Source organism: Acomys russatus, chromosome 10 (assembly GCF_903995435.1).
Source record: "Acomys russatus chromosome 10, mAcoRus1.1, whole genome shotgun sequence".
Taxonomy (NCBI): Eukaryota; Metazoa; Chordata; class Mammalia; order Rodentia; family Muridae; genus Acomys; species Acomys russatus.
Window position 1 is genome coordinate 67,784,229 of NC_067146.1, and position 22,877 is coordinate 67,807,105.

Sequence of the window (22,877 nt, forward strand, 5' to 3'; positions counted from 1 at the left end):
TTTATGATCCCATGAGTGGGGTCTTGTGAGAGAACAGGTGAGGTTAATCCACTTGAAGACCAACCACCTCACATGGGAGCTTGCTTGTTGCCAGCTGAAAAGATCCCGTGAACAGACTCAGGGAGGAGATATATAAATGAGCCGAAAACTGGAGGTGGGGCTTTTTTGAAGACTTTGGGATAGTTTTGGCTGTTCATTCTTTCACTTCGAGAAGCTTCTAGAGAGAACGGCTCAAGGGAAGGCTTCCGGGGCTCCGGCTCCTGCTGAGGTTCTGGGTTCTGGTTACTCCAGGTTCCAGCAGAAGAAATCCTGCTGATTATGCCAGGAGAATCGCTTCTTGGAACTGATATCTGTACGGTTTTGTTATTGTGTCCGTTAATTCTTTTACTATTGTTTTGGTTAGTTGGGTTGTAAGTGACATATGTTCGATTACTAAGTTGTTAATAAAATATATTGGTTAATAAAATTGAGCCTACACTTCTCTCTGCTTGATAAATACTAATTTTGCTTGTGAGTTCTAAGATTCTCTTCTGAGGCAGATGATCTGCCTTCACTGGAGTCTCTAAGGGAAGAACTTCCCAGCTCTGGACTGTCACCTCACTGCTGCTCCCACCTTTGAAAACAAAGTAGAAAACCCTTCTGAAATGGGCTGGTCTTTCTAGAAGGCCCAAACCAAGACAAATGTCACTACACTGGCTGATGTTGGAGGTCTTCAGAGCTTTGTGATGATCCTGGAGCTGGGAAATTCACAGACCTTCTCCAGTCCTTATCAGCTGTTGGGATAAGGCAAGGGGCTTGCCAGTCTGTGCCTCTGTCCTGGCTGTAGCCCAAGAGTAATCATAGCACCTGACTTACAGATAGCAGGAGGAAATGTGTCAATATTTGTCAAGGACTTAAGAATGATGACTGACAGGTGTGGGCATACCATAAACAATTTGTATTATTGGCACATGAAATTAAGCAAAACCCATACAAAAACCTTTGAAGAACACTTAATAAAATACTCTAAAAATATGTTTATTGTAACTAATGAATATAAAAATCTGACAGATGTTTTCAAACATTCTCCAAAAGAAGTAAACCCCTCTCCCCTGCCCCATTTCCCATGAAATACAGAAGAACAACTTGAACAGATAAGCAGACACATCTGCACACAAGGTTTTCACTCAACAACTGGTCCTAAGAGGCTCCAGTTCATTTCTAAGTAAGGGTCCATTAAGTTAAGAAGCCACAAGTTGTTTGATGCCTTCGTAGTTTAAGCTTGCTTCCTATCAGCATTATGATGTTCATTCAAAATACTGAGGGACATGAAGTGACATACGATTCTGTGACAGATACTCAAAACACGTGGCTCTACAAAACTACACACGTTCATGAGGATACAGACTGTGGGAATTAAACATTAATACAGAAAGGAATCTGAGAAAATCTATGTATAGTTTTTAGCCTTTGGCATCTGGTAAACATGTTTCTTCTTCATAGACACACTGCACTGTTCGACTTACTAAGCAGAGTAAATTTCTCTGAACACATTTCTCATCAAGCATAGATTGTCCACAGCCATTTTCACATGAGGTAGTTGGGCTGCTTAATGACATTCTAGTGAAATTCTCATGACACGTGGGAACCACACATTGCCCATGTCAGGAAGCTGGCTCGTCAGCTGTCTGGGTCGCCCCTCTCTCTGCACTGACTCCACCTACACCGTGTACACACACACACACACACACACACACACACACACACACACACACACACACACACACACACACACACACACACACACACACACACACACGGGGCTCTGTGTGGATAAGAACATTTGCATAACGAGGTCATCCATCCAAGGGATACGGAACAACCCCCTACAGGGTGAGGGGACCACCCTGCCAGGGGTATGTGTAAGGTAAGGATACTGACCACACTTTAAATATAAAAGACATTTAAAACAAGAAGTAGGTCCCCACACAGCTCGGCTGGAAACACTTCACCCTGAAGAAGTGACTCCAGAATTCACAATTTACAAGAATTCTGAAAACTCCATTGCAGAGTAGTGGCATTTTTTCCCCTTTTCATTAAAGGCTATATATAGACAATGGAGAAGAGAGATCAAGCACGCATCATCGGTACCAGAGGCATCACCATGACTGGTCACTCACGCCCTAGAGCTCCTGAATGCAGTTCTGCAGCAGGAAATCAAGCAAGTGGTCTGCAGGATAGTCTAGACAGGGTTGGACTGGCAGCATTCACAGGGGAGGGCCAGTGTAAAGCGAAGGGCCCTCAACTGACACTACACATCTATAACCTTGTCACGGATAGTCTTCAGAGGCCGTTAAACAGCTAGCGGATTATTTACGTCATTGCTGTGAAACCCCTGAGTAAGCAACTGCAGGTTACAGAGGGACATATGAAGTAGAGCACATCGTCACTACAGCGCTTCATGTGCCTGTCATGGGGATGGGGTCTGCTGCGCACAAGCATGTAGGCTGCACAGTGTCACAAAGCTGTACATGTCTGGCTCTCTATGGCCGAACACATCAGGTCATCTAATAGAGTGATGGTTCAACACAGATGGCAGACACTTATAAAGTCTACATCTAGAACCCTTCAAATGTAAAAATGATTGGTAGGAAATGAAACATGGGGGGGGGGGTGGCAATCTGAACTGCTATAGATCCGTGACTAAATCCGAAGCAGTGGTGTGAAGTGATTCAAAAACACAACATGGCACAGCCTTCTGCCTGTAGGACACATGGTGTAGTAAGAAATACAGAAAAAACAAAAACAAAAACAGTTTCTCCAGAAAGTTTCCATACTGCCTGATACTTTGTATTGCTCACAACACTCTGACTTCTCTGTTGCTTTGTCCAAAATCTTTCCATATCTATGACCTTTATAGTTGGACTAGTTTTCCTTAGGAATAAAACTTCTTTAGCTCTTCTCACTTGAAATTTAACAAAGTGCACTGTATTATCGACCCCACCTTCACTGTCCTTGCCTGAAAGTGCTACTCTGCAGACAGAAAGTCAAATGTACTAACTGTGCATGGAGTTATCAAAGGCAGAGGTGTGTGCTTCCCCTGTGCCACTCAACTCTCCCATGGTGGCCATCCCTACCTTACAGCTACAAATGTGAACATGGCTTCTGCTCTAAGCTCTGGCAGTGTGTCCAGGTATTTAACAGACCCTGTCCCAGGAGGGGGCAGCTGAAGAAGGGGAAACAAGAGCTAGGAGAGGGAATCACTGTGGCAAGCTGCTGGGGGCGGGGGCTGTGCACTGCTGGCCATGCTCAGCAGCAGGGAAGAGCTGCTAGGCTATAGGAAGTGACACTGGGGGATGCTCTCATGCTTAGAATGTCTTGGACATAGTAACAAGCCACTACATCCCCAGGGCCCCCTTCTGGGATGGGTCAAGAGCTGTGTCTCCTCCACCTCAGTTATAAGTTAGTTTCCACCCTCAAAGCATTCCTCCAAGTCAGCCTCCTTCAGCAGCTTTTAGTTATAATCAGATATGTTTTCAAAAGACAAATGGCTTGTCATAACTGAAAAGCCTTTGTTCAGGTCAACACACACACACACACACACACACACACACACACACACACACACACACACACACACACACACACACACACGATGGCAGCCCATACAGAGCTGAGCTTCACTGGGTGGGGGTGAGGAGCAGACTATGGGATGGTGGTGGGGCAGTGCTCCGCACAGGGTCAGCCAGTGCTACCTACTTAATTCTGCTGTCTAGGAAGACACATTTCCCTATTCTCCAGATTCTCAAATTTATGCTAGAAAAATAATCAAAAAACTTGTTAGCAATGAAGACAAGGTGAGCCTTCTGTCAACAAATACATGAGTTCTTCTTCATCTGTCAGGGTGAGGGTGTCTTAGGGATGCCAGGGCTCTTGGAAGGGCTCCAGGGAGCACTTTCAGGATCTTTTCTCATTTACCCCTTTCTTAGAAAGTAACTAAAAATCAGAAAAAAATTATGGCTCTAACTAAAATGAGAAATCAACAATTACTAATCTAGGTGAAATGAACCTACACAGTCAGACTGCCCTGCAAGGCAGCTTTCCTTCTGGATGCACTTAGGGCCTTAGTGCGGACCCACCCCTGGGCTCTAGAGACCACAGAGGGACTTGCAGCTGCTTAGCACAGCCATGCTTAACATCAATTTCCTGGTAGCGCAGCCCACTGATGGCACATGGCCCAAATCAGTGGTCCTCAGAGACAAGAGGATTGGCTACTTTCTTTTTCTATCTTAAGAGGCTATCAAGGGCAGGAGGTCTAAATTATGCCCTGTTCCCCCTTTCCATTAGCCAGGGAACAGGATCCATACGAACTTCTTGCAAGAGCAAAGTAGCATATTGTCTGTAATTCCAGCCCCGTCCTCCTTTTCCTAAATTTAATTTCTATAACTTCTCATGTAGGCAAATTCTTGCTTCACTTAAATTTTTTTAAAAGTATTTTTAAGAAGCAAGGTCTTGCTATGTTGCCCAGGTTACCCTCCAGATCCTGGGCTCAATTAATACTTTGGCCTCATACTTTCTGCATAGCTGGGACTACATGCACAACTGAGGCCAGCTTGACTGCTTCACTAATATGAGGAAATGCCCACCTGATTGAAGACAGACAGAAGACAGAGCTAGTACCTTTACCTGCACAAGGCAGAGCCCTAGTGTGTACAGCAGCAAGAGCAGTGTGCACAGCCACTCCCTTCCCCTGTGTCTGGCAAGGGGCTCACTTTCTTCAGAAGACTACGCATGCAGCAGCCTCTCCTGGGAAGGCACTCATGGCCTCTTCCCTATGCGCACTCAGGCAGCTTGGCCTATTACTAGGAGACAAGGGCACCTTGTCACTCTTTAGAGAAGACTGCCACAAGCAATGCTACGCAAGCTGCTGGTCTACTCACTTGCATTTGATTATTTTACTTAAATGTTGACTCCTTCCTCCAGGGAGGTGGGTGTTTCGTTTGGTTTTTGCAGAAGACTGGGAATTCTGTAAACTAGAATTTAACTGGGTGGCTTTTCAACTTTGTGTACTTGAGTGTCTCCTGGGGAGGTTATCAACAGGCACATTCCTGTTTCACCTCCAGACTTGGGTTCTTTATTAACTCCTAGGACTCTCTGTTCTTTAACACAGTGCGTCATGTGACTTGATACAGAGGTGATTTAGATCACATGTGGAAGCTCCCTGGCTCTTTTGCTGAAGAGAGCTCATGAAGCTAGGCAAAAAAAATAAATAAATAAAAATAAAATCATGAGAGACAAGGTACCCCATGAATCTGAACAGACTTTCCAATTCTGAACTTTACTTCTGAAGTAGGATAAATATCCTCTTTAATGTCATCGCTTTGTTATGATGTCCAGCTCAAAAACAGAAAATAATTAGCAAACAGTGGCATGTGTCACCCAAACGACTTACCCCACCTCTCTATCCTATTCTCAAACACGGGGTGATGTCCTCTCCTTAACCTGACGACAGGCAAGGCAGTCCTTGTCAATGTTTTCCCACAACTGCCCACATGTCTTCACTACACAGCATTTCTCAAGAAAGTCCAGGACTAACACATTCTTACCCAGCAAGTCCTTCAACAAAAGGGGCTTACACCCCCTCCGATGCTCAGTCAACCTCTAAGCTATTTAAACACTGGCTTTGTATTATAGTCCTGCATACTGCTTGGGTTTGGGTGGCACATTAAAACTAGTAACTGAAACACAACAATACAAAATGGATCCCAACAAATTCATTTGTCTATTTTGTTCTTACTATTTGCCATTCAAGTCTGTGGTAGCTATGATTTGGTTTCCAGTAGGCTTGTTGAAATATTTAGCACCTTGATTTTTAAACACATGAAACACATATGCATTAAAACAATTCTATATAAAAGCACTAGGTTTTGCTTCCTCATGTCCATCTCCCCAAGGAAAGGAGTTGCGGAGTACCAAAGCTGTTGCTGGAAATTAACTAGGGCAACACAACACTTTAGCAAGCTTTATTCCCTGAAGTGAGGAGGTGCTGCCCTGTAGCTGTCACACCACCTCGTCAGACTCCAGCCCGTGGATTTCATATAAAGTGTCCAGTATGGCCAGCTGCTTCTCCATAGCAGGGAGGTAAAGGCTGAGGTCCCTCTGCATCCCAGTACTGAAAGCTTCTTTCTGGTGGTCGCCTTCTTTTATGGTTAGTGCAGCCACAAAATCTTCATAGGATGGTGCTGCCCTCAGTGCTAACTGCAAGAGAGTTACCTGTGAGGATCTTCAACACAACTGTGTTGTACACAATTACTCACACACACACACACACACACACACACACACACACACAGAGAGAGAGAGAGAGAGAGAAACACAAGCACATGGAGGAAAGCAAGGGCAAACAAATATGAACACTTTTCTAATTCATGGATTACCTAAAATTATGTTCTATGCACCAAATCAAATAACTTCAAGACCAAAAAAGCAGGGTCTACTTGGGCCAATTTAATGATGAACAATGCTACCAAGTGCTATTAAAAATAAGACATTAGAGAAAAGTTCAGGACTATTTCTCCTTGAATCCTTACAACCAACCAGTATGCACATCTGTCTGTTAGCATGTGTCTGCCTAGCTTTCCAGGGCACCTCTATTTGTGTCTCCCTTGCATGTACATTCCATTTGTCTTCATATATTCTATTATTTCTCAACATGGGTAATATTTTCTATAACTCCTTGTATATTTTCCAACAAGGAAGTGAACTTGTAATAATGATCACTCAACAGCACACAGACATAGGAGACAAACTTCTTGGCATGTCTGTGAGAGTATCTAGATTGGGTGACTAGGGTAGAAAGAGCTGGAGTCCTAGGTTGATTAAAAAGAAGCAAGAAAGTCAATTAGCAGCATCATTTCTCTTATTTCCTGACTGGGTGCAATGTGACCAGCTGTCTCAAGCTCCAGCCGTTATAATGGACTGTACCCTCAAAACCTAAGACAAAGTAAAATCCTTGATTTTCCCTCCCTCCCTCCCTCCCTTCCTTCCTTCCTTCCTTTTTCCAAGATAGGGTTTCTCTGTGTAGCCTTGGCTGTCCTGGACTAGCTTTGTAGACTAGGCTGGTCTCGAACTCACAGAGGTATGCCTGCCTCTGTCTTCCTAAGTGCTAGGATTAAAGGCATGTGCCACCGTGCCTGGCTCTAAACCCTATTTCTTAAATTTCTTTTGTTGGATATTTTATCACAGCAAGGATAATAGTAATGAATACAGAAAACGGATCGGGAGTGGGGTTGTTACTTGATGAAGCTGACCTCCTGTTTCTTGGATCTTTGGAATTGGTCTGCAGAAGAGTTTGCTTCAGACTAGAAAAGCCTTAGGATGCTGTAAGCAGAGCTTACTGAATTGTCCTAGTGGGTGCTTGGAAGAGTAGAATGCCAACAGAAATGTGGCCAGTGGAGGTCCAGGTAATGCGGTTTCAGAGGGAACCAAGAGCTCTACTGGGAACTGGACTAGAGGCCACTCACATTATATTCTGATAAATCATCTGGCTACATTCTGTCTGTGCTAAGACTCTGAGTGAGGCTGAACGCAAAGGCAATGGGCTAATTCACTGCCAGAAGAATTCTCTGATAGGCCATGGCATGCTCTGATTCAGTTCTACAGTCAGAAAACAGAAGGGAGCAGAAATGTGCTATTTGTCATGGAGAAGAAATTCGAAGTTGTAGATCAAGCTAGTACTGAGAAAGCAGCTAGAATTTTACAAAGATTAACACCATTAAAGAGAAATCTAAGTCAACAGGAAAAGTGCCCTGAGGGAAAAATCATACCCAACAAAAGCTCCATATTGTATAAACACAAATTCATTTAAAAGAGGATCCTGAATTGAGACTAGCACCAAAGAGGTTCCCTGGCAAACAACGACCACCTTGGGAAGTGTTTCTCCAGGGTCAGCCAGGAGGGCACACAGAGCCCCATGCAAGGCTACATCTTGCTGCTGACAGAACAACTTGGAAACATTGTCCATGTGTTACTGGCTTTACAACCATGGCAGATGCAAAAGCGAGGGAGTCATGAAGACTTGACTGAGATTCCAGATGGCCTCTGAGCCAAGCTATATAAGGCACAATTGAAGTTCTTGCAAGGAAAGCCTGAGAGACTGCTGCATAAAGCTGCACATGTGAAGCCACAGTTGCACTGGAGAACTGGGTATTAGAGATGCCAGGCCATTAGATAGATGTGAGGAAAGCTGAAGACATGGAGTCAAGATAGCTCAAGAGAGAAGCTCCACGTGCTTGAGGCAACAGAGCTGCAGGAGCAGGGTGGCCCAGGCATTTTGGAATTCAGTGACTCCACTGTGAACACTAGATACTCCACATGGAGCTGCAGAATTTGGTGTTTTCCCTGATGGGGGTTGGTCTTTCTTAGGTCTGATATTTCCTTGTTATGCCCTGACTCCTCTCTTCTGTAATTGGAGTGTTTACTTTGTGCCCTACACAAAGTTTATGTTGACAGTATGTAACTTGATTTTTTATTTAAAGAGGTTCAAAGTTAAAGAGATTTCCTGAGTCTCAGAAGAGATTCTGAACTTATACTTTTGAACAGTTTTGGAATTGTTAAATTCAACAAAATGAGGACTTCTACAGTTGAACTGAGTGCATTCTGCATGATGCGATGGCTGTGAGCCTATGGTGAAAAGAGTAGACTTACAGTGGCAATACTGTTCACCTGACAGAAACTAAGGGACAATCTTGTGGGCACACCTCTGAGTAATTTTCAAGGTTGGGAGAGAGATGCACGCTCAACATGAGCGGCACTGTTCCATGGACCAAGGCCTCAGTGTGAAGGAAAGGAGAAAGACAGCAGACTTCACCTCTCTCTGACTCCCTGACTGCTCCAGGCCCTGTTGTCATGACTTCTCTGCCACGAGGATGTGGCCTAAACAAGCTTTTCCTTCCTTAAATTGCTTTTGTCAGGTACTTTATTGCAGCAACAAGTAACTAATACAGAAACACTGTTTGCTTCTCCTGAGATAGCAGAGGATCTGTAATTGTTCCCTTATATTTTGAGAGTCTTTGAGAATCTATCCTCCTCATTGTGTGAAGTGAGAGTGGCTTGTATCACTGAATCTGGGGATTTTAACATAGTCATTTGAAGAATTTAAGCAAAGTGCTTTACCCAGCCAGAACAGCACTCTAGGAACAAGAGGCATGGCCAATGCTCAGCTCAGCTCTCAAATCTGGCTGTCAAGAAAACCAGGAAGGTCAAGTGACAGCTGGGCATCAACAAGCTGGTGCCAGAAGCATGGCTGGCACTTATTTAGACTTGATGTGTTTGAGAATAAACAGTTACTACTTGGCTGGCAAATAAATCAAGCTCCAGGGATGGGAAGATGTTTTCTCTGAGATCGGCTAGCTGGTACACTCGAAAATGCGATAAGCCTTCCAAAGTGTGGGTGACTTGGGGATGACTGTGAGGCTGCGAGGCCAAGAAGCCACATACTTGACTCATCTATAGACAGAGCTGTGGCAAAGATGCTTGAAATTATCTATTTCTCAAATACCATTAACATCAAACACTGGATTCAAAGGCCATTTACAACTGCATATGTTGATGTGTGTGAACTGTGTCTCAGGTCTCTGTCTGTAACAGGAAAGATGAGAGTAATCTCAGTGTTAGGAGAGTAATAACTGCATGTTTCTCAATCGCTTAAAACAATGTCTAGTGCATGATAAATACTCCAGACTGTAAGTTGTAGAGACAATGCTTGGTATTTGATAGGCAATTCTTTCAGTAATCTATTTTAGGGAAATAAGAATTTCAGTGAAAGAATGTACGAAAACAGATGCTGTGCCACTACGAAGAAGAAACGCACGGGCAGCTTGCATTTCTCACAGAGGATTAGGCAAATTATGGGTCATGTTATGAAGCCACTAAAAATAGTATTTTTTCCTCTGACTCTCATGATATTAAAATGGTCATAACAGGGGCTGGAGCAACACTGCTTGTCTAGCACATGAGGCTGAGGGCTTTGATCCTCGGCACCACAAACAACAACAAAAGTTAGCATAGAATCTATTAAGTATGGACAAAGACCATAGAATTACACTGTAAGCTAAATGTAAAAAATATGAATTTCCATGATAATTAATTGCATAATACTATAAACATGTGGGTACATAAATATAAACATGTATAAATAAAAGTATATATTTAAAGAAAAATATAAAATAGACAAGTAATAAAAGATTTAATAAAAAGATATCAAGAGCTAGGAAGAGAAAGCAAAGTCCCAGGAAGAAATGACAGGTACCAAGTGAACACATGCATACAAGTGTCTAATATCTTCATTGTGATAACAACTGTTTAAGAAGATATTACTAGCCCTGCCTGGTATCACATACTTACACAGTTAATATTTGAAGATAAACTTTATAACTAAAAACAAAACAAACTAAACAAAAAGACAAAAAGCCTGAACTAAGAGCTGAGACTCAACAGGACTGACTGAGACTCAACAGGACTGACTGAAGGGGCAGCAGAGGGAGCTGCTACTGGACCACATCCTGGGCTTTGTCTCCTTGGAGGTACCTGAGATCACAGCCTACCCAGCTCTCTCGGCAAGTGTCTGAAGACACAACTCCAGTGTCACTGAAACACTCTCATTCCTAAGTCTCTGCCGTTCTTTGTGGGCAGATGTTTTCTATTGCTGACATTCCAAAGGCCTAGAAACATCCATGAGCTGGAGAGACACTGTGTGAACTAGTAGTTCTCAGCCTTCGTGACACTGCAATCGTTTAATATAGCTCCTCATTTTATGGTGACCCCAAACATAAGAGTATTCTTGTGGCTACTTCATAACTGCAATTTTGCTACTGTTATGAATCACAATGTAAACATCTCATTCGCAGGATAGCTGATATGCAGCCCCTGTGACAGGCTTGTTCCATGCCCGCCCCCTCCCAGGGATCTTGACCCACAGGTTGAGAACCACCGATGTAAACACCTTGATGATTATGCAAACTTTAGGGGACAGGAATGACTTACCGCAAAAACCCCTCGAACTACCCAGCCATGGTGTTGCCGTAATGTTTTGCCATATGCGTTATCTTGAAAAGAAAGAGATTTTGTGAATGGTAAGATGCTGATGTGACTTGTACAATGCACTGTTTAAGTATGCTTTCTAATGCCTTCTTTTCCTTCAAGAAAAATAAGAATTTTCACATTTTGGGGGTCATTGTATCTGAAATTCAGTTTATTATCACAGCTGGAAAATTTTCACATATAAAGCAGAAAGGAGAGAGAAAAGGATATAGAAAATTATGACTAAATATAATTAGAACTACGCAATTAACTCAAAACACAGTGCTTTGGAATGTAGGTACAAGCTTGGGCCAGGCTTAGATACTCTCTCTAATTACCTGTCTTCCCCTTAGTAAAATAATTTCTAAGTTCTCTCCTGAGATAACAAACAGTTGTCTTAATATTCATATAACCCTGGATCGGCAGCAAAGAAGCCTGAAGCCTTAAAAAATGCCGTGGAGAAGCCCTGTGTAGCACACACACAGCTCCAGCCACTCAGTAGGCTGAAGTAGGATAGTCAATTTGAGGTCAGGCTAAGCAACAGGGGGAGGCACAGGGAGGCTGCATCTCCAACAACAACAACAACAACAACAACAACAACGAATAAAACAGAACGTAACTCAAACAAACAAAATGTCCACACAGTATGGCCTGAAGTCAGTTATAAAGTAATTGTGGAGAACTGTTAATAAAGTCATTCACATGTATTATGCGAAAGACAACTACTTTGGTCCTAAGATGTTTTAAAATAAGATTTTAAAACTGGCATATACTAATTTTAATTTAAATAATCACAACAGCAAGGGATTTTATGCAAGAAATACATTTTCTGAACTATTGGGTAACAATATGTAGAAAATTCAAAATTGACTTTGCATCATTCCCACAGAACAGATGTGTTCTTGGATGACACAATTTGTAGCTTGCCATGCCCTCCATGCACTTTCCTTTATATGTCTCATCCATCTCTGCATACCGTCACCAGGAGCTTATGGCATTCTTGGACTATTTGCATTACCGGGGTGGCTTGACCTTTATGTCCATGTTTTGTCTGAGCACATCTAAGTTTTCTATTCCAAACCTATTTACTTTCCTGGGCTAACTCAGGGTTAGTGCAGGTACTGTACTATTTAGTGAAGGCTTAGTTGATGCTGTGATAGGCTGCACATCCTGCTTGGCCCTGACAAGAGTAGATGCAATAGAAGACAGATACTAGAACTACAAGGAAGAGTTCCTGTGTGGGGAAAACAATGCAGAGATGAGATGGTGCACTGCCATGTGGCTGTAAGCTTAGAAGGTCTACAGCCTTTTACATTTTTGAAATTATGTAATTTTAGCCAACTTCTATTCCAATTTCTGGATAAGGCTTTATTTAAAAACTTCAGTGTTTTTCAGTGTTACCATTTCCATTTTGCAAAATTTGAATTTGCACAAAATTTATTTTTATAAAAGAATACCTCATTCATGTTATAACATGCTTTATATATAAGACTTCAGGTTTTAAGTACAACAGCTTCCTTTGGCTATCTAGAGTTTGGAACAGGATGAGATGTCAGCGTCAGTGCGGGAGCTCATGCAAAAGGGACAGAAATTATATGCAAATATGGAGAAATTCTTAGACATGGTTGAAAGGAGAACCCAAAATTAAATTTATTTTTTCCCCTTAGGAAAATAGTCCGAGCAGGCCAGGATTATTGTCTACTGTGTCAAGACAATAGGCCAGACACACTGTCATCAGTTTAAGACAGAAACTTAGCTGATTCTGTGGATGGCACGTGGGGAGTTTAGATGGTGCTCAAGGCTTTGCTGATGTCTTGAAAAGAGCACTGCCGACTCACACAGCACAGAGAGTGCAGTACAGGCAGGCAGTGCAAGACACAGCCATCTGCGGAGCCACATGGACCAGTAGTTACTGTGGGAGGGTAGTGATCTCCTTGCTTTCCTGTGACCTGAATCCAGGAAGAGTATTGAATACCATTATAAAAAATCTGCTCTGGATATCTACAGTGAAAGATTTTCACTTAACAGGAGGAATTTAGTGTTGATCTACTGTAGCCCACACACTGTGCAAAGCAGTGGATCTTCAGATGGTTTAAGCTCAGTCAATCCTCTGCCCTCAGGAACTTGACGGATTCAGAAGGAGCTAGCCTTTTAACACACCACTACCACATAAATATTTATATGATAAATGACATTTCCAACTAACTGCTAGAACAGAGATGTGTACATAGTGCCAAAGGAAAGGGACTAACCCAGTCTTGGTGCACCAGATAGGACTTAGGGGAACCCTGAGGGCTGGATAGGGTATACAGAAGAAAAGGTGGTGGCCACAGATGACAAAGACTCATGAACTGGGCCAAGCTATGCAGCTATAAGTAGTTCACTGGGACAGAAAACAAGTTGAATCAAACAGCAAAGATCTTAATCCCCAAGTTATGGATTCTGAATCACCTAGGGCTCAGTGGCAGCTCTGAAAATGGTAACACTTTTCTCCCTGATTCCAGTATCCAATGGAGAAGATACACAAAGAACATTGCAGCGCATTCATGTATCGATTTTGAATTTCATCAATAGTCTTCCTGAGCAAACTCACATACACAAATAAACATTTTTTTTTTAATGTTAGGCTAAAGAAACTAGTAGACTTAACTAACATGCAACACTCCAGGGAAATTCTTTTTAAATAGACAACATCCCTATATAGAGTGTTGGTTTTTTGTATAGTAATAAGCTCACCCTCATCTGAATTGAAACTAGGGTAGTAAGTAATAGGATGAAATTCCTTCCTTAAAGTATATAAAGCATATACGGTACTGTTGTGGTTCCTGGTGGGGCAAACTGCTCTAAATTCAGTGCTCTTCCAACCCCTAAGTGCTCACATTCTGGCACTGTGCCATGCAAGCTAACCACTCAAACAAGAAAACCCTTCTTCATGCCCTCCTTCTAAAGGGCAGGGAGTAGAAAACACAAGATTACTGTGGATCCAAAAGCACAGGCAGGCGGCCTAAGGACAAGTAGCATGCGTACTACCTGCTACCTGTGTCCTCCCACCTGGCCTGGTCAGAGAAAGCGGCTGTTCCTCATGCCAGCACCTTGATCTTGATGGTGGGTGTTCCACCCACCACAGCTCTAATGGAGGAGTGAAGATACACTTTCGGCTGGTCCTGATGAAAGCTTAGGAGGACCATTGGTGAAATGCAAAATCAACAAACTAACTAAAATTGCATTTTAAAAATGCCAGAAGTTCTTAGCTGGCTTCTAGGGCTGCAAGACTCTGCGGCATGTGAGGCCGTATGAAAATACGATGAAGCCCAAGCCTGGTCTATTTTGGTTACACAGAGAAAGTTAAATGAGAAGCGTTAATCTTCACTGAGGATCTCAGTACCATAAGGCATGCTTTATAACCTAACAGTATTCTTTAATACTCTAAAAGAAATAAATAAACCTAGCATGGTGGCGCACATCTCTAAATTCAAGCACTCAGGAGGCAGAAACAGGCGGATCTCTGTGAGTTCGAGGCCAGCTTGGTCTACACAGCAAGCTCCAGGACAGCCAGGACTACACAGAGACCCTGCCTCAAAACACCAAAAATAAAGCAAATGATACCTTTCTCCCAGTTCTTTGAGATATGTCAGTCCCCAGAGACTTCTTCCACATTTCTAAATGGAAAGCCTTAATGGTTTCCTTGCCCAACTCTCTTCCCTTTACAAAGGAAGAAATGGAAGACCCAGAGACGGAGTGACCCTCTTTGTGACCAAGGACACAAAGCAATGACAATTTGGGGCATTTGTATCACCTCAAACAATTCTTACAAAAAAAAAAATTTATTCTTTGTGAAAGAAAATAATGACAAGAAAAGTATGCCTTGTCTCAGAGCAAATTCTAGAAGTAAAGACATAGTTAGGTACATACACTCTTTCACCTGCGTGTCTGCCTTCAGTCAGACAAGACAGCAGCTGCACTTGGCAAGGCTGTAGTTTTAAATAGAAAGGCAAAGTCATTGTCCCAGAAGAAATCTGCATCAAGGAGCCGTTGTGGTCTGAACAACTTTATGTAAATGATCTCTTAAGGCCCCTGCTCGCCATGGGTGAGCAAGCCTGCCTGGGGTGCCTAAGAGCCCTAATTAGCATGCACTGACAAACTAGAGCCCATAGAGTCTGGGTCTGAGACCGGCTTTTCTACAACCCTTCCTGCTGCACACTGACTTTAATACTTCAAAAGAGAATTCAAAGCATGTTTAATATTTGTGGAGAAGGAACTCAGCACAATGGAAGAGAATAAGAGAAGTATGGAATGAAAATGACAAAATACACATAGGTATAAAACAACATGAAATAAATACATTTATGGGCATGAAATAGTCAAATAAGTGAAAATTAAAAAATTAAATCACACCTGTCTGCACAGTTTATTTGCCGTCATGTCTGAAGAGGGCAGTGGCTAGGGAACTTTATCTTCTCATACTGAACGGCAGTGGAAACTAGGGTTATTACAAAAACACCATTTATGTTAAGAAGACCTCTGAAATAAGCCTGAATGTCAGGATGAAAAATTTGAATTTCTGTTATACAGCAACATCTGCCCTTCAACATTTTTCACAAAGTCTACATCTTCTGAGTCCTGTCTGCATATCAAATGAATGTGCCAGCCAGAGTGTGTAGCTTGTGTGCACGGTGCTTGCCTGGCATGTGTAAAGCCCTGGGTTTGAGTTTCCAGCACTTCATGAACCAGGCAGGAGTGCTGACACAGACCTGCAATGCCGTCACTTGGGAGGTGGAGGCGGAGGCAGGAGAATCTTAAATCCAAGGTTATACTGAGCTGTATATTGAATTAGAGGCCCTGAGCTACCTAAGACTCTGCTTCTAAATAAACAAACAAACAAACAAACAAACAAGTTCCAGCTAGAGGAGAAACAAATCAAGGGCTCTACCTTAAAGTGAAAGCTCTCCTGTTTGCTAGCAGTGTCCTGTGAGCATCTGGGTCTACCTCTTCCAGCTGCAGCAAGAAATGCCATTAGCACTGCCAGCCTGCCAGGCTCACAGCGTCATTAGCATCTCCAGCTCTTGCTATATAGTACCGTTGCCCTTTCAGGAGGACATTTCCACACTAAGAAGCTGGTCTAAAGAGGAATTTCTGGTTTGACAGCTGAGATAAATAAGCTTTCTATTTCTGCTTTGGGAAATAACCTCATTTTCTGACAGGTTATCAACATCGTCTATGATAGTGATGACTTTGTGGGGTCTGAAACAAGTATTTTAACTTTGGTTTTCTATTGAGTAAAATGGGACTGACGTGATTAAGTTGTGCCCATTTTTAAAATGCTACAGAAGTGTCTGTGTGACTGTCACATGGCATACCAGCAGTTTCTAGCCAGGGTAGACTGGGAAAATTCCAAAGGGCCAGTCTTTCAGAACTTGTGCCAAAAGGGAAGATGCCCCCTGGGAAAATGAAAAAAGTACCACCGAGAATACTGTAACCTTTTCCAAAGAACAGAATTAACCATTTTGTGTTTGTTTGTTTATAACCATGGCTACTTAGTGTCCAACTTTGTGTCTCAATATTATAATAATCCAGGCTTTAGAATAATATGAATTCCACTCCCTTCCCATAACCCAGGACTTACTCTAGGCCAGGTATGGTGGCACATGCCTGTCATTCCAGCATCCAAGAGACTGAGGCATGAGATTATATGTTAAAGGCCAGCCTGGGATACACAGTGAGACCCTATCTCAATAAAAATGAAACTAAACTAGCAAAGAAACAAAGAATAAAGCTCATGCAACATGATTTCCACAGGCCCAGAGTGAGAATTAAGCCATGTTATTATCAGTACACTGTGAGGATGCTATGCAGTTTAGCTTTTCTGATAGATGCATCAACCCATAACCCATCTACCAGTATTTATTTACAAAGCACCTACATGTTGTAGTTACAGCACTGTGATGGAGACACAGGCCAATCTCCCCTCGCAATCTTAGTTCTATCACTACAAAATGGACATGTGGAGGAGTAGAAGGTGAATTTTGGCCCTATCTTACTCCACAGAACCTCCTCAGGAGTCCCTTTCCCACCTTCTTTCATGTACTCTAAAAGGAGCTTCTCTTTAAATATGGATTCCTGTGGATAGCTTAGGATACTAATCTCATGGACGATTAGGGTGATCTACCAATCCTGACCTCGTCACTGCACAGGTACCGTTCTCTCCCTCTCTTCCTTTCTTATTATGACAAGGGATTGAACCCATGGCTTCACACATGCTGAATAAATGCTCTACTACTAAGACCCATATACCCTCAGCCTTCATAGACCCCTTTTAAGAAAGTATATAAAAAAGCAATTAATAAAAATGAAATTTTAAAAAGAGAAGAAAATCAAACCCAAAGAAGTAGACCCGTCCACCTGTGCTCAGCCCATCCATCTCCAGGGTCTCCACCTCACATCTGACTGCAGATCTCTTAGAGTATGAGGCACACTTACTTAGTGCTGTTTGGATATCCTTTTCTCCGTTCTTCACTTCTGTCAAAAATCCCTTTAGAAACTTGAGACCTCTAAAATGAAAGAGAGGAAGAAATATTACTTTCATAGTTCAGATGACAAGTGCCACCTTTCATCCCAGCAAGGCAGGGAGCAGGTAGGACAGACAGAGGTCCTTTCTGAACAGTTTCTTTGTAACTCCTGTTAGAAAGCTCTGGACATTCCCCTCACCCTCTTTGACATCCCTGATGCAGTGTTTTCAAGTTATGTTACTATGACTGGTGGCTTTAGCATCATTTAGAATTCATTAGAAATGAAAATTCTAGAAATTCTCGTTCTGAGTTCAGTGTTTTCCCAGGCTCTGCCACTGAAAGCAGAAAGCTACTCACATAAAGAGAAACACACTGGCTCTCCAGTCTGACATATTACAGCAATGCCAGTATTAACAAGGTTTATCACTATCAAGCTGATGTTCTATTCACCAGATTTTTAGGAAAGATTACACCTTTGGTTAGATCCTTCTTCCAAGGGTAACTGTGAGCTGGGACCATTTCAACAGCGCTGAACGTGAGCATGTGTGCACCACCTGACCGGCTCACCTTTTCAGCCACAAGAGGGCTTCAGTTGCTGAGTTCCTAACCTGAGCTACATCCGCCTCCACCTCATGCAGCACTATCTTCTGGAGGGTGGTAAACTCTTCCTTGTTGGTTATGTACTTCTGATTTACCTTCTGGAAAAACAAAACAGAACAGGACAACTGCTTCATCTGAAAACTGTAACACCACCAGAACCACCAGTAAAGTATTCACATCTGTAAGCTAGAGACTTCTAAGAGGGCCAGACATGGTGGCGCAAGCCTTTAATTCCAGCATCCGGGAGGTAGAGACAAGTGGATCTCTGTGAGTTCAAGGCCAGCCTGGTCTACAAAGCAAGTCCAGGACTGCCAGGAATACAAGAGAAACCCTGTCTCAAAAAACAACAGACAAACAAAAAAGACTTCTAAGAAACCCAAACCAGACTTCACCATCTTCTTTGTTATTAGGATAATGTAATGCATTTTTAAAATTCTATGAGGCTTTAAATAAATCAATGAGTCCTGAGCTTTAAGCACTGTTCTTGAGGTACCTATGCTTATGTCAGAAACTCTTTTCTGATTAAAAGCTGCTTTTCATCCTGAGCATTAAACTGAAGTCACTTGTATGAGTGAGACTCCATGGACCTCTCCATCTCTCCAAACACACCAAGAAAGGTACCCACAGAACTTCCGCCACGCATCATACCTAGTGGTGGGTACTGTGTTTTATTTTAGAGACAGGGACTCTGTTGTCCTGGAACTCAATCTGTAGACTAGGCTGGCCTTGAACCCTCAGAGATCCTCCTGTCTCCCAAGTGCTGGGATTTGTGTGTGCCACCACGCCTGGCTTAAAAAGAGATTTCATCTATAAATGGTGGATGTAATACAAACAACTCTCTCTTTTCTGGGAAAGAGGCTCAGCTTTCCTGTAGTTGATGGCCCTACAGATGCACCAGGAAGTTCTCCCAGATGAAAGATAGCTATTGTCAGCCACCATAATTTTAGAAAATGTTTCTTGTTATTATTTAACCCCACAATGCACACAATCATTGCTGACATGACTCTCTGCTGATCCAGTGGCCAAAAGGCTGCCATCCACCGCTCATCAGTCATTCCTCTACCGAAAGCTCACAGTGTGAATGATTTTCCCCTTTTAATTTATCCTTGTCAAACACAAAAGGAGTAAAATCCATTCCTTTATAGGTAAGTTTCTATAGAGACAAGCGAGTCTACTCACCTTAATATTTCCAACAAGATCCATCTTAACAGGAGCAAACACTGTAGGGCCAAGTTTGTCTGAAAGAAAGGATAAAAAATATTTTTGAAAAAGGATTTTTAATGTAGGAAACATATATATTATAGATTATATTAGAAAAACACATATTAATATATTAACATATAATATATTTAATATATAATATAAGACATTTCTATAGTAATAATGCATTTAGAAGATCTTTTCTCTAATGTTACTCTGAATTCTAAATCATTTTCTTTTTCTTTCTTTCTTTTTTTTTTTTTGTTGTTGTTGTTTGTTTTTTTTTTCAAGACAGGGTTTCTCTGTGTAGCCCTGGCTCTCCTCAACTCACTTTGTAGTCCACGCTGGCCTTGAACTCAGAGATCTGCCTGTCTCTGCCTCCCTGAGTGCTGGGATTACAGGTGCGCACCACTGCACTGTCATTTTCTAAACTTAGGATTCAGAACTGGACTTGGTTATCAGCTTTTTTTAGCTTGCTACTTTGAGATGAGTCTCTAAAACAAGGTCCAGTGTGGCAGGTCTGATGAAAATGCCTCATACATTTTGAGTAAGCATTTAGAATTCTTTAGGTAGGTACATTGCCCAATGCAGTAGCTACAGATAGGTGACTAAATATTTAGTACTTGCAATGTTTCAAAGTCCAAATTGAAATGAACTGTAAGACTAAAATATACTATCAGATTTTTAAGACTTAGCACCAAAGAAAAAACGCAGAACACCTCACTAATGACTATCTAAAGTCACTGCACGTTAATGACATTTTAGATATGCTGTGCTACATAAGATGTATTAATTTTTATTTTCCTATTTTAATGTATCTTTTATAAACTTATAATTATATGTGGTTTGACTATAGTACTAACTTTAATTTTGCTAGATCTAACTTTATAATTTTAATTATTTATGTTTACTAAACATAAATTTTACTTTTAAAGTATAGCATGAAAACAAGAGAAAAATAATGAATTCCAAAAAGTATCCAATTGATCTTTTTTAAAAAAGTAGAAAATGACAGAGTTAAAAATAACCTCAAATATGAAATAAAATAGTATACTAAAAACAATTGTTTCGCTAGCTCTAGGCCAGGACATGAGAATAAAATGGACAAAACAGGAAACACAAAATAAGTAAAGACACAGCAAAACAGGAGTGAATGTGTGTAAAAAACCAGATTCATTATAAGTAATTACCATAAAAACATAAATTTCAATAGATGAAGAAGAAAATTTTATAAAATTATCTTACTTGTGACTATAAAAATGACTACCAGCATACAACAGTGTATCTACATATATTAATGCTACGTATGTAAGTAGCATCAAACCCATAAAACTCTAAAATTTATTCCTAATACAAAAGTTATACATAGCATTGGTTAGAGAAAATAAAAATGACTAAAATAAATAAATGTATACACATACCCATATTTATATTTTACATATCCATGTATATAGAGATACATGCGCCAGCCAGGTATGGTGGCACATGTCTTAAATCCCAGCACTGGAGAGGCAGAAGCAGGCAGATCTTTGTGAGTTCAAGGTCATCCTGGTCTACAAAGTGAGTCTAGGACAGCCAGGGCTACACAGAGAAACTCTGTCTCAAAAACTAGAACAAAACAAAACAAAAAACAAAAACATAAGCATTAAATATATAACACACACACATATCATGTTCATGGACTAGAAGATGGAATGTTATGTAAAACATTAATTTCCTCCAGATTGGCTTACAAGTTTAATAAATGCAGCTTTAATCAAACACCAAAGGCCTTTTAGTAGGAAATTTAAAACTGAAATTATACAGACATGTAAAGGACCTAGAACTGCTAAAACAATCATAAAAAGGAGCAAAAGTGGAATACTTATATTCGCTAATGTCAAGCTTTACATAATTAAGACACTACGGAAATACAAACAAATCATGGTAACAGAAAAGAGACCCATTTTATAGGCCTACAGGTTCTGGAACACATAGTGGTTGTTTGTTTTGATAACTGGCCCTTAAATAACTTAATTTTGATTCAGACAAATGTTCCTCAGTTCCAGCATCATGGCACACATCATGTGCGAGGAGACCGTGTAGTCTGTGAAGTCCTTGCCTTGCAAGTATGAGCACCTGAATTCCATCCCCAGCACCCACGCATGGGGGCACCAGGAATGGTGGTACATGCTGACACTGGGAGGGAGGACACAGGAAGATGGTTTAGCTATAGACTAGTAACAAACTTTGTCTCAAAAAACAATGTAGGCAGTGTAAGGAAGACCACCCAAGATTGTCCTCTAGACTCTGTGTGAATGTGTGCCTGTGCACACATGCCTGGGTAGGTGCATGCACACCCACACCAAAAACTTCAAAATCTAGAAAAAACATGAGAGTGTCTTTATGATCCTTGATTAAAAGTAACCATAGGACAACTGAACACATTAACACAAAAGTAAAAATGTGAAAATTTCCAAAAAAACAGATTTATGACAAAAATCATAAAATGTAAATAGGCAAGTGGGAGTGTGAGGGAAAAGTATCTGTGCTGCATATGTCTATAATGAGATTTTACTCAGATTATTTAAAGAATTCTCAATATTAATTAATAGGAACATCCTCAGTAATAGAACCCTATGTAATAAAAAGAATGATCAACTTATATGTGGGCTAGACTTGGAGAGACACATCACAACAAAAAACATTGTAGTGGCCAATAACTGTATGGTAATGTACTCAATATTATGGTAGCTGGAAATTAAAGCTACAACAAGGGCCACTGAATACACGGGGAAGGCCTAAATGCTAAGTGTCTACACCAGCAAGTGTGAAGAGGTGAAGTAACTACAACCCCAGCATGTAGAAGCTGTGAGTGTGCAACTGCCCATGTGTGCTAGAGACTGCTCTTGCAGGCCATCACACAAGTGTGCTAGAGACAACAGAGACTGCTCCTGCGGGCCATCACACAAGTGTGCTAGATACTGCTCCTGCGGGCCATCACACAAGTGTGCTAGATACTGCTCCTGCAGGCCATCACACAAGTGTGCTAGAGACTGCTCCTGCAGCTATCACAAAGTCAAGCTGTTTAGGAACACCAGAAGTTCTGCCCCACATGCACGAGAGACTAAGAAGTACATGCCACAAGGATGAATCTCCAAATATACTTAGTGAAAACTGCCAGGTGCAAGAGTAGACAACAGGATTCCATTTATACAGACAAGGGAAAAGTAAACTATGGTGACAGGAATCAGGCGCTGCCTCAGGGTGCACAATTGATTGTGAACAAACTGGCACCTATTTTGATAGAAGTATAGAATATATGGGAGGTGCATTTATCAAAATTGGCAATTCTAACACTTAAGTTCTAGATACAAGTTATAGCTCAATTAAAAAGACATGGATAGGGCTAGGGAGATGGCCCAGTGTGTAGAGTTGCTACACAAGGGTGAAGACCAGAGTTCAGATCCCCAGAACCCATGTCAAAGCTGGGCAGGTGTGGAAACCACCTATCATCACAGCATTTGGGAACCA

General features: G+C 41.6%; 1 protein-coding gene across 1 annotated transcript in view; it reads right to left on the reverse strand.

The window, feature by feature from the left end:
• Positions 1 to 5,988: 5,988 nt before the first annotated feature.
• Plekha8 (pleckstrin homology domain containing A8) overlaps positions 5,989 to 22,877 on the reverse strand; it is a 49,926-nt gene continuing 33,037 nt past the window's right edge. Inside the window, exons 10-14 of the mRNA XM_051152336.1 lie at positions 19,344 to 19,402; positions 18,132 to 18,262; positions 17,536 to 17,606; positions 11,023 to 11,084; positions 5,989 to 6,237 (exon numbers count right to left, since the gene is read on the reverse strand). Of these exons, the coding sequence (XP_051008293.1) occupies positions 6,040 to 6,237; positions 11,023 to 11,084; positions 17,536 to 17,606; positions 18,132 to 18,262; positions 19,344 to 19,402 (521 nt within the window). The 3' untranslated portion in view covers positions 5,989 to 6,039. The remainder of the gene's footprint in view (positions 6,238 to 11,022; positions 11,085 to 17,535; positions 17,607 to 18,131; positions 18,263 to 19,343; positions 19,403 to 22,877) is intronic.